The 12945-nt window shown below is 44.8% G+C and overlaps 1 protein-coding gene across 7 annotated transcripts in view; it reads left to right on the forward strand.

The window, feature by feature from the left end:
• Window positions 1-1530: 1530 nt before the first annotated feature.
• Window positions 1531-12945, forward strand: part of KIF13A (kinesin family member 13A) — a 172868-nt gene continuing 161453 nt past the window's right edge. For all 7 annotated transcript variants that reach the window (XR_012126288.1, XM_073224702.1, XM_073224704.1 and 4 more), the window contains exons 1-2: window positions 1531-1725; window positions 1899-1989. Coding sequence is in view for 6 of the 7 variants with exons in the window: in XM_073224702.1 (XP_073080803.1) it covers window positions 1671-1725; window positions 1899-1989 (146 nt within the window). In the remaining variant the exon portion in view is untranslated. The remainder of the gene's footprint in view (window positions 1726-1898; window positions 1990-12945) is intronic.

The raw sequence follows: 12945 nt of genomic DNA on the forward strand, positions 1-12945 counted from the left end.
GTCTCTCTGTCCCCCTGCTCTCCCTGCTCTCTCTGCTGCTCCCTCTCTCCCCACCCCTGTCCAGGGCAGCCACTCTCTCCTTCAGATAATAAAGTCTCTTGCGTGGGCCCGTGTCTCCTGAGTCTTCTGGGTAAGAAGGGTCGCGGCCAGATTCCCTTTCACCCGGCACCCCTTGGCTTTTGGCTGCATCACTCAGTCTCCGCCGCCACCTTCACGTGGCCTTCTCAAGGCCCCCTGTCCTTTCTCTCATGGACATTCCACTCACTGATGGGAGGCCCATCCTAACCCAGTGTGAGCCCATTTTAACTTGATTACATTTGCAAAGACCCTATTGCCAAATAGGGTCCCATTTGCAAGTACTGGGGGGTGAGGACTTGAACGTGTCTTTGGGAGACACACTTCAACCCTCTAATTCACACCGATGGAAACTACAGAACAATGGCTTAGCCCAGGGATGGAAATCTCGCATTCAAAAAGGTTCTGGGTGAAGTGAAGAACGGGGGGCGGGGGGTGATACTGAATAGGACAGGCCAGATCACCAGGAGGGCCTTTTGGACAAGGAAATAGCGCGCACAGTCCAAGAATAAAATTTCATTCATGAAAAATCGGTCTGGAAGCTGGACACGGGAGAGATTACGGAGAGAAAAGCTGGGAAGCTCAGTTGTGAGGATGTCACGGGAGCCCAAAGGTGCGGGGACAGGCGCAGAACTAGACTGTCAGCCCCGGGGGGCTGTTCATTCTGCCCTCTTCGTTCAGTGACATATCCCAGGAGCCAAGAACAGTGCCTGCCGCCTAGTAGGTGCTCAGGACACGCTGGCGGACGGGATGGACGGGTGAAGGGACTAGGAGAGCAAGGGCGCCGCGCACCCGTCGCAGGCGGACCGATCAGCGGACCCTGAAGCGTGACGGGGGCGAGGAAGGGGCGTCGGCGGAGCGTCCCGTGGAAGGAGGGCTCAGAACGGGGCGCCTGTCGGGGCCCTCGACGCCCTCTCGCGCCACCTGCGCGGGCTCGGGGCCGTTCTCCCACCGTCGGGTGCGGCCGGGGTCCGGGACGCCTGACTTCACTCACGTTGCGGGCCCCAACCCCGCAGCGCCCCGCCCGCAGGAGGCCCCAGAACAACTCCCCCATTTGGAGCAAAACCGAAACGTTCCCTCAGCTCCAAAATCGGGACTCGAGGCTTCCGGACGCCTCGAAAGGCCGGGCCCGGGGGGCGATCGCCCAGGGGGCGCCCGCGAACACAGCGATCGGGTCCCCGTCCCGCCCCGGCGGCGGGCTCGGCCCTCGGCGGGATCCGCCGCCTGAGAACCCTCCGTGCGCGCCGCCGACCCTCCCCGCCCGGGCCCCCCACCCCCGGGCGCGCGCGCGGCCGGCGGAGCCTCCCGGGCGGCGCGGAAGATGGCGGCGCGGCCGGGCCCGGGGCGGCCGCGAGGGGCCGCGGCGCGGCGCGCTCGGCTGGGCCCGCGCGGCTAGAGCAGCGCCTGGGCCCGGCGGCGCGGCCTCCGCGCGCCCCGCCCCGCCCCGCGCGCCGCCCCTCCCGGCCCGGCCGTGCCCCGCGCCGCGCTCCCCCGGGATGGCCCGCGCGCCGCGGCGCTGCCTCGACGAGCTCTCGGCGGCGCGGCGGCGCTCGGGGCGCGCGTGAGGGGCCCCGGGGCGCGCGGGCGCCGCCGCCATGGCGGACACCAAGGTGAAAGTGGCCGTGCGGGTCCGGCCCATGAGCCGACGAGGTGAGCAGCTCTCCGCCGGCGGTTCCCGGGGCCGGGGCGGGGCGGCGGCCGCGGGGCCGGGGGGCGGCGAGCGCGGAGAGCCCGGCGCGCCGGCTGCCGGCCCGGCCCCTCCCGGGAGAGCCCCGCGCGGCGCGGAAGCCCGACCGGCGACGGCGCCCCCGCTTTGCTTTCAGAGCTGGAGCTGAACACCAAGTGCGTGGTGGACATGGACGGGAACCAGACGGTGCTGCACCCGCCGCCCGCCAACAGCAAACAGGGAGAACGGTAAGCGGGCGCCCCCGGGTCCGCGCCGGGGAAGCGGGGCGCCCCTCCTATTGTTCGGAGGCCGGCTTCAAGTTTGTCGCGCGCTGCCCCCCCGGGGCCGTCCCAAGTCCAAGTTGCCCCCGTCCCGCCGCCCCGCCCGTCCCGGCGGCTTCCGCCTGTTGGCCGTGCGCCCGCCGCCCGCCCGCGCCCGCCCGCGCCCGCGGAGGCCCCGAGCGGGCCCAGGACGGTCGGCCCGCGGCCCAGGCTGCAGCCCCGAAGGCTGAGGCCGGAGGCGGGCGGCGGGCCGCCCCTCGGCCTCGTGCTTCGTGGGGTCCGGCGCCCCTGGCTCTTCCCACCATCGCGCTGCTGGCTTTATTTGGCAGAATTGTTTGGGCACTTTGCGTGTGAAACGAGGGGACCCCCACTATGAATGGCTTAGTCCGGGCCATTTAAAATCTGTTTTTTTTTGTTGGGGCCAGGTTGAGATAATGCCTGAATGTAATGCGCGAATTTTGATTTTCAAGGAAACAAAAGTAGTGCCCCGAGCTGTATAGACACGGAGGGGATGTTTCAAAAGCGGCTGCATTTACTAGATGGCAACATATTTGCATTTGAAAAGTGGTAACTGTTGGATCCTTATTAATTCTGCTCTGTTCCACGCAGCACTATGGGAAAAAGCCCTAAAATAATTTGAATATTTGGCATTTTTTTCTGGTAAGCCTCCGAGAAGAAAACGTTTGGAATTCATTCAATATTGCAGTGTAGTAGCTTGTAAAAAGATAAAAGTGAAGGGGCGATCTGACAAAATTAGTTCCTCTCTGACATGCATATGAGTTTCTAGAACTCACCTGTTGATCCATGCGCCACAATTTAGTGCCTTTTTTTTTTTATTTGCTCTTGACAGATTTTCACTGGAGAGGCTCTGAGGTAGGGTTTGTTACATTATTGCTAGAGGGAGCAACTGCGTCCAGTCTATTATCTTGTGGTATTCAAGAACAGTTTTACTAAATTTAGGGGAAGAATTTACAAGGAGGTAAGACTGGGGATGCTTTGATTGTTGTGCCGAGGATAGAAATTTTTATCCAGTTTGCAAACATTAGGCTTCCTGTAGCAGATTGTTGTGGTGGTAGTAAATAGCTAAGTTGTATTTAAAATATTGTGCTAAATACTTTTCAGGAAAGGATGTGTCCTTCAATATTTTTAGATACATTTTAAATACTTAGAGTATTATACATACACTTGCTGTGGTGTAGTTGAGTATTTCGTGGTGATAATAAATAAGACTCATTGAGTCAGTTAAAATATTCACATATTAAATTAGATGCCCACATCACCATTTTTCCCCCCAAAACTGGATATTTTTATATTGTTTCAGAAAAAAAAAAATCTGCTGGGTCGGATTCTTCAAAGCAGTCTGGGAAACAGGTAGAATAGTAACTTGTTTCGTAGCTGCAGCTTCTGTCTTCCTTGCTGGTTGGGCACCTGCTCCTTGTCACTCTTAACCGTAAGCGGTGGTGCTGTTAGCTGTTCTTTAATGAAATGGAGCTTTGTCATTTGTGGAGAGAAACAGATTTAATTTTATGGAATTTAGATAGAAATGATAAGTAGACAGTTGGTTAGAAATGCTAAATAATCATTTGATCATTTTTAGGGCTGCCACTGAGGTTACTATTAAGAATCTTTTAAGTAAAGGTTTGCAGGGTGATTTAGATTTTTATCCATGTGCTTGCTTATTGGAATAGCCCCTTATCTGGAGCTGTAAGAATAGCATTGAAACAGGAGTGTTTTCTGTTCTGTCCTGACGGATAAGATTCTTAAGAGTGGTGGACAGACCCTTTCTGGGGCGTGATGGGGTCAGTTCAGTTCATGGACAGATTGAGAGGAGTCAACACACACAGTGCTGCTTGTAGGTCAGGATGACTGTTTGCAAGGATGGAGACACCAAATGCGTGTTGATGTCCATTAGCAGCTTGGCTTCCTATTTTTCTCCACCAGGTTTTCCTTTAAAGCAATAGTGCATTTAAAAATAGGAATAGTTCCTCCCTTGGGCTCTCAATTGATTAATTGCATCAGTGCTCATGTTATGTTTGCAGTTCATTTCTGTCATTTGTTTGGGGATAGGGCTCAGTGCAAGGCAAGAATATCTTTCTTTACCTAGAAGTCCACGGTTTGAAGTGTAAGAAGGCTTGAAATTAGTGTTGGCAAACCTGCATCAAACTGAGCATTACCGTTTTTCTGAAAATTGCAAGAAATTTACTAATATACTAACCATAAATAGAAAATTTTACCTACTGGATAAAACTTTTTGGTCCTACTAGTGAAAACAATCAAGTGCATTGATTTCCAGGGGAAAAAAAACAGGCTGAGCTTTCATAATTCTTCTCCCCTTATGGAATTGAAGGCAAGACTACATGTTAGGGATCTGATGCCTGTTTGGAAATTCTGAGATTATAATACGTTGCAGAGATCCAGCTTAATGGTTGGCCTGTATACCAATCACTATTCTAAAACATTAAGATATATATGACCATGTTTCTTAAAATACCGTTGCAGTGCTACGCAGGGGGCACTTATGAACTTCTTATCGTCAGGTACCACATGCAGAGATCACTACCGGCCTAGTGTCTATGCCAGAGGGTTCTTACCTTTGGGAGATATAGAAGAGAGAGGAAAACTTAGTTAAAATACAGTGTGGTAGATTATGTAGACTATCCTTTTACCATTGCATATACTGTATTATTAGGAAATTACTTCTGTCCTCTTCTGTCTCCTTGAGGCTTTGAGTTCCCTGAAGGCCTATGCCTTGTCCTACTTACCCTTGTGTACCATGCCCCCGAACAGTACCTGGCATATAGCAGGTGTTCAGCAAATACCTGCACTGAGTTTAGGTTCCCAGCATGATGGAAGCATTGAGGAGGGGTTGCGAAAGTGACCCACAGTCCCAGCAGCCTGCAAAGACAGGAGGTGTTTGTGCTGCAGTACAGGTTTACTTTTTTAAGATCAGGAGAAAGTCCTTTGTCAAAGAAAGTGTAAGTGTACCTGCCACAGATCACTTCTGGACGAGTGTGTGTGTGTGTGTGTGTGTGTGTGTGTGTGTGCAGGGTGTGCAATAGGATGCAGAAGCAAACAGTTCAGGAGGCAGGAATGGAATGAGTGAAATGAGAACCCCTAATTTGCTAAAATAGGTTATAGTTTAAAAATCAAAGTATAAACAGACTGTGCAAGAAATCTTCCTCTCACCCTGAACCTTTCCATCCCCTCACCTCCAGAAATTCCCTAACTAGTCATTAAGTTCTCGTGCATATTTTCAGACACACAGATGTAAGTACATATGGTTTATATATATTTCAACAAGTATCTTTTTTTATCTTTAAATGCCAGTATATTAAGACTCATTCATTGGTTTTTATATCCAGTATAGATGGGAATAGAGGTTGTAAAATATAAGTTGGTGGGTGGTTTATGAAGCTGATCTTTATAACTTTAGAAGTGAAGCTTTTTCATGAAGAGAGTATGATGAAATTTGTTTACTTATAGAAGTTTCTGTTCTTGATTATTGTATGTAAGTGAATTTTTGGGTAAGCATCCAAAGTCGTGTGTGTATATAACCTAGCTAAGGGTAAGAGAAACATCGGGCTGAATTTGGGCTCTTAGTAGAACAGCACCAAAGTTCTGACTTGCCCGGTTTTCCTGTTCTGCAAAGTGTACAGTGTAGCTTGAAGAGGGTATGAAGGAAGTTAGGGGAAGAGAGCCACTCCTTGGTCAACTGCAGATGTATTTTCTAGTTTATGTGTAATATTTTGCAAGGTTGTTTTGTTTTGTTTCCCAAGTTGACGTCCCCTGCTCTTCCAAAGGCTTCTAGGATGGTTACTTCTGCCCAAGTGTCTCCGTAGACCAGAAATTTAAAAATTAGTGAAAGTCATATAAAATTCAAAAGCTAGATCACCTAAAAAACAGTAGTGTTCCACATAAAATTATTTTTGGTGACTCTGAATTTTATTCTGTTTTCTGTGTTGTTACCCTTCTTTCTGACTCAGATATTACAACGTAGATTGTAAGAAAGCAGAATATTTAGATTTCACTAATACAGAAGTCAACATTCTTAATGCATGGTATTAATGGGATTTTGCAGAGCATTATACTGGAATATTTGCATTATCTGTCAATGTTTTCCATTTCTTTGCCTTAAAATAAAGGCAGATTAAAATCCTTACTTATAAAGACAACACTAAAAATAGTTGTAATGCAGTATAGATTAGTGACTTTAAAATCATTTTGTTCACAGTCCATAGTTGAAAATATACATGAACTGTGTGTGTGTGTGTGTGTGTGTGTGTGTGTGTGAAGGTTCATGAGAAATTTACTCTGTGCAATATCTCTGTTATTTTCTATGCCCCTCTTTTCTAATTCATTTTAGAAATGATGGTTGTGACTTATTAATTTCATAACCCACTAATGGGTCACAAATTGAGAACTTGAAAAACGCAAGATTTTCCATCTCTGGAATCTTTTAGAATATTCTTCTTCATTTTCTTGAAATAACAATTGTGGGCCTTTTTGACCTGGAAATTTGTGTACTTCAGATCGGGAAAAAAATCCTGAGTTAATTCATGAACAATTCTCCTCTTAATTCTTTCCTAAACACTTATTTGGACAGGGGGTTCCTGAACTAGTCATCTCATTTACTTTCCTTTTTACTTTTGTCTCTCGTCTTTTGTTCTACTTTCTGGGGGATTTCCTCCACTTTATCTTCCAACCCTTATGTTTAATTTTTCTTTTCTGTTGTTATATTTTTAATTTCCAAGAGCTCTCTTTTAATCTCTGCTTTTTAAAAAAAATAGCATCTTCCTCTTGTTTCTTGGTTGTAGTGTTTTTTCTCTTTCCGAGGACATTAATGATAGTTTCCTCTAGATAGTCTGCTGTTTATTTTTAAGTGCATTGTTTTTAAAAGTACATTGTTTTGTTTTTGTTGGCCTCTTTTTGTTAAGGGCCTTCTCAGCTGTAGCTGTATGCGAGCCTCTGAGGTTTCTCCAGGCCAAATACTATATATGGTTCATCTTTGTGTTCTCAGTGCCTGTATTCAAGAATGCTCAGCACCCAGAAAGGATTTTGTAAATTCTCTTTGTTATTAAAAAAAAAATTACTGGTAAAAGTCTCTAATCCAGTTCCTTTTCTATTTAATTTCCAATAATAAAAATAAAAACAATAATTTCCTCTTTAATAAGAGCATGTAAATACTAGAATTGAAGGTGGTAGCTACCCTAGACAACTCTTAATTCCCCACAGTCATGTAGGTAATTAGTTCTACTCAGTACAAAAATCTAGAAAACTTAGAAAAATCCTATTTTTGCATCACAATTACATACATTTAGTTAATAGATTTTTTCTGGTCACCTTTAATTTTTAAATGTGTATGCTTGTTGGGCTAGGAAAAATTTTCAAAATCATGTCAAACTGGCCATTTTATCATCCTACCATCCTACCACTTAACTCAGCTTCTGGCAAAATGTAGTTAGAAATAAGTGGGGTAACTTGGATTACTTCCAGTTATCAATAAAATTACACATGCCATGCGCTCATATTAGGAACAAGTCTCCCCCAGTTAGTAAGCTTCCTGAAAACGTCAAGGTTTTCAGAGTTATTCAACCAGTCAGCTTTTCTCGCATCTTCCCTGGAGGCAGAGCAAAGGTGTTTATGCATTTAGAATGTAAGGGGGTTTGGAGCCCAGCACTTGCAAGGCAACAGTAGCAGAGAAACTAACAAGACACCCAAATACTCAGATCACTTTGTACCTTGATAATGTAGGAAAATGAAGTTTACTAACAACAGCTGTCACAAAAGGAAGTAATGCTTAAATTTATATGAAAACATTAATAAAATCAAGAGTGATTTATGTGAGATTCAGGAGCTATCTTTCCAAAGATCATGATACACAATATTTCTGGGAATTTAGATCTGAAAATGTAAGAAGAAAACATGAGAAATTTCTCCTTGGAAATTAGTTTATTTGTTTTTTTATCACCCAACAACCAACTATGTGGAAACTAAAGAAACAAAAAAACGTCAAGTTTTCACTTGGGGGGCGTCTAAGGTTAAAAGCCAAGCGAGGAGAAAGCCTTATATAGACTGTCAGGGTGACTGGCCAGGCCTCACCATTCGCTTGAATCTTGCTTCGATTTCATGTTCTTATGAGATGATCAATTTGTGAATCATTGATAAAGCAGTAGAAATATTTTACTGAATTGTTCTTCTGGTGGACTTTTCACATCAAAGCACAGTTGTATCCTTTTAAAAATTGCTTCCTTGGATACTCTGAAATTTTTTGCATAGGAGACTCTGTATAGAAGCATGGCAGAAATAAAAGGTGTGTGCGGGGGTGGGGGTCCTTGTTTCGCCGAGCCTAACAAGTCATTCTTATTTTTGCTGTACCTTTACCTTGTCCTTGTTCATATAATACACATATTTGTCATTGCAATTTTGTTTTGCTTTTCTCCCATTATATTTTGTCATGCAACATAGTTTTCACAATTATAATTGTAATAATTGAAATAGTTTGTCGATTTTCAGAATTTTTAACATTTTTACATTTTTGAACCTTCAGATTGTTTCTCTTAATTGTAAATAACTGAGAGCATCTTCGTTAGACTTTTTAGAATCCTTTGATAATTCAAAGACATTTCTTAAGTAGGCTTGTTAACACAAAAATACTCCTTGAAATTGCGTGACAACATGAACTCTCCAGTTTTCAGATTTCAGTGTGAGACAGCTGCTAGAAAAATGATTTTCTATGGACAGTGACAAGACCAGTGGTTCTTACTCTTCAGCGCGCATCGGTGTCATGTGGAGAGCCCCGCCTTAGAATGCCCTGATCCAGTAGGTCTGGGGAGTGGCCGAGAATTAGTAATTCTGCTAAGTTCCCAGGTGGTGCCATGCTGTTCCTCCAGACCAAGCTTTAGAGCTGCTGATCTGGGTTAGCACTGTCCAACAGAATTTTCTGTGATGATGGAAATATTCCACATGTCTTCTCTCCAATATGGTAACCCTAACCACATATGATTAAGCACTTAAACTGTGCCTAGTGCAATGGAAGGACTGAATTTTAAATTTTATTCTCATTAATTTAAATACAACTACATGTGGCAGGTGGCTACTGGTCTAGGCCTAGGTGTCTAGATATGGTTCTAAAACTTGGTTGCACATTAGAATCACCTGGAATCCCACCCCCCAAAGATTCTGGCTTAATTGGGTTGTAGCACCTCGTAGGCACTGGGATTTTTAAATGCTTCGCAGAAGTCTCAGTTAACTATTGTTGCTTAACAAATCACCGAGAAATTTTGGGGTGGCCTAAGACAACCATTCTCTTTTGTCCATAGATTCTGTGGGTCATGAATTTGGACAGAACCGAGTAGATAAGACTTGTCTCTGCTCTGCAAAGTCTGGGTCTCACCTCTGGAGGCTGGAAGCCTGAGGCTTGAGTCATCCAAAGGTTTGACTGGGCCGGATGCAAGCAGTTGATTCTCATGTGAAGCCAAGGTTGAAAACCACTTGCTTACTTTAATAAAGTAACTTTGATTTATTTTACCATTTTGATTTTGATCATGTATGTAAGTCCTCATAACCATTAGCTTTCTCAGAATTAGTGTCAGAAAATCTCATAAGACCAGCCTAAATGTTTACCTTAAGGCAATTTATAGAACTTTAATAGGGTATTTTTCGTGCCAAGACTATGTATTATTGTGAAGGTAAAGCCTCACAAAGTGAAATAAATTCCTATAACAAAAAAGTCTCGCACCCTCTAGCCAGGTGTGTTTAATCAAAACACCTCTCCTTATTTGTTTTTATCGGAACTGTGGGGCAAGGAATTGCCTAAACCGTCTGGATGCAGGGTACTTGCCTGCCTCCTCACCTGCTGCCCACGTGTGGAGCGTGTGTTCACCCGCATGTGCACTGCATTCCTTGCTCCAGGCCCGGTACCCATGTCGTGGCCCAGCCTCGGCTCCTGCAGGGTTGCTGAGCCCTGGAGAGCCCTGCAGGGGGAGGATCCACATGACATGCCGGGCCCAGGGGGGAGGCTGGGGCTTCCTGGGTCTGCCACCAGCTTGGACTGAGCCCTTGAGCCCGCCATGAATCCTTTTCCATCTCAGTTTCTTCATCCGTACCACTGAGGGCTAGACCAGATAATTGTGAAGTTTTTTAAGCTCTGAAATTCAGATTTACCTCAAGTGTACTTAAATGTAGGGTTGAGTCAAATAGAGTAAATAGGTGACATTAATAGGAGCTGAAGTGGGTTGTATTGTAATTTACTTCTTGTCAGAATGTTAGGAAAACTGGGAAGGGCAGGGTCACTGCAACAGGCTGTTCGCCTGCAGTAGCTGATGGGAGAATGGAAGGTGTCAGGTGAAATAAGACAGGCCACTGGCTGCAGACGTCTGAAGTCACTATCAGCTCTCTGAGGAGCCTGGGTTCCTTACTGACATTTACATTCCTGTGACCTCGTCTAGGACAGCAGTGACTGTGTGTGCTCCAGGGCATTGTAAATCATCTGACTTACAAGTTTCAATTAGCTTTCCTCTTGCACAGATGTGGCAACCAGCAATTTTTAAGCTGTTCTCACAGGCATACAGATGTTTTATGCAATAAGTATGTATGTATGGGGGTGGAGAAATGACATTTCCAGAGCTGTCAGCTTAAAGCTTCCCTAGGCAGCTGGATTTGTTTCTGACGCACGCGCCCTCTTACCCTTTCTTTTGAAAGCAGAGTGGAGTTACTGATTCTTTGTGGCCCTTCAGTGTCCGGTCTGTAGGTGTGATGAGTTTTGCTGCCGTTAGAAGAGGCGTGCAGTTCCCTTGGGAAAAGAAGTTTGGAGCCTTAGATTTTTTAAAAGACAGGGAACAGGAAGGAAGCCTTTGAGGAAGGGGAAGCTTTGCTATTTGCTGTCGGCTCTTCGTATTGTCTTGAGGAGACACACCCTGGATTGTACATCCACCAGGAGGTGACCATAGATGTTCATGTGTCTCAAGCTGGGAGCTTCAGGAAAGTCACAAAAGGCAAAGGAACGTGGGGAACTGTGCAGGCGTTGTACTGTGAGGACTGAGTAGATTTATCTCCAGTCTGGAAGGCCACAAACAATGAACCCACACGTGGTTTGCTGAACAGATTAATAAACCTTTTAATAGACTTAGATTTTGTGGTTTAATAAAACAAGTCCTCAGAAACGATGCTCTGTGTGGCCACCTGTCTATTATCCCAGCTAAACAAATGTGTGAAGATTTATGGCCCAACTAGCAGTTGTAACTTGCTGTTCTTTGAACTGGGTAACAAACTATTAGGTTTTTTTTTTTCCCTCTTGTGTTGCTTTTTTGCTCTCTATCCTTAACTACTTCTATTCACAGAGTTAATTAAGGTTTAGAATTCACTGTACAAATTGTAGCAGGGAATGGTTACATTATTACATGAAAGATCCTTGAAGTTACTTAAAAGGGTAAGTAATGTTTTGAATAAGTAGGGAGGAATGTGGTAGGGAAAGCTTATCAAGATAATGGTGTTAAATTGGAGCAGCCCTATCCAGTTTTAAACATCTGCTATTTTGATCTAGAGTTACAGTGCAAACAGATCACATTAGCATGGTAATACAACTAAGTTTCTGAAGCCTTGAAGTACTGCTGGCCTTGATATCACAGTACTCCTCTCAGAGAAGGAGAGCATAGTCTGCATTTTTATGATGAATTATGCAGTGGAAATAATTTTCCAAAATTGCTGGTCTATGGCACTCCTGAGGGATATATTTTCTAAATTCTCTAGCCAGCTTATTACTTAATTAGCTTTTTCCAACACAAATACATCACTGTATGTTGATACTTTGTTTAATAAAATAAAGGATGTCTTAACAGAATAGAAGGAAGGACATAATTAGAATTTCAACATTGGATAAATTTAGTTTTGTTCGTTTTTTCCTTCCCTGGGAACCGATGGGAATGTCGCCGTGGGCGACCGCTGTCCTGCGGCGTGCAGCGGCTTGTCCCGGGGTCTGTGATGTCTGGGAGAACATCAGCTGCTAGAGTTTTGAGCTTCTTGGTCTCCTTTGGTCCTTTAGGCCAAAGCATGCACTAGAAATGGTTAAAGGATTTTTTTCTTTTAAAAATTGAACAAAGAGTCCCCATTGGTGTGTATAACTGAATTTTTTGAATGGCAGGGTACATCTTTGATTTTGTAGTTTGATATATTGAAATAACCTCACTAGTTAAAAGTCGGCGTAACCGAAGTTTAAGTTTTTATAAGTACTGCAAATTATCCTGTATCTGAGCTAGGGCTTTTACTCCCAATGAAAGGAAATCTTTTATTTGCCTTTTGCAGTGTCTCTGCGGCCACCAGTTAGTGTAAATATCTATTTTTGTAAAACACCATCAGGGATTGTGACAGAAGGGTGTAGTGAGTGACCAAGACTCTCTGAGCAGACTTCAGAGGCCGGCAGCTTGTGTTTGGATCCTACCTCACCACTTGTTAGCAAGTCCCTTAGCCCTCTGTGACTTGGTTTCCTTATCTGTAAAGTGGGAATAGAAAAAGTACAGACATCATTGAGATGGGGAAGGTTATCACGGTGCCTGGCACTTAACACACTGAGGGCTGATAATTTTATAATTTTTATTACTGTGGAACACTTAAAGCTCACTCATCTGGGTTTTGTTTCTAATATAGTTTCTTACTCATTCCATGTTTAATAAATGAAGGTTTGTTTGTTTTCTTTAAACCCTTAAAAGGTGCAATATAAGAAGGAAATCTCAAAATTCTCACTTTCAGGTGTTAGGAGTTTTCTGTTGAATTAGTTTAAATGTGGGCCCTTAATGTAGTGTCCGTTTGAAAGCCGCCTTTGCAGTGATGTCAGATCAATACTTCCCCTTCTCAGCTGACACCGAGGAGCACCCCTCTGCTGAGATGACGCAGTGAATTCCGTTGAGAGGGGGACTCCTTACACGACGG

Source organism: Manis javanica, chromosome 16 (genome assembly GCF_040802235.1).
Source record: "Manis javanica isolate MJ-LG chromosome 16, MJ_LKY, whole genome shotgun sequence".
NCBI classification, from domain to species: Eukaryota; Metazoa; Chordata; class Mammalia; order Pholidota; family Manidae; genus Manis; species Manis javanica.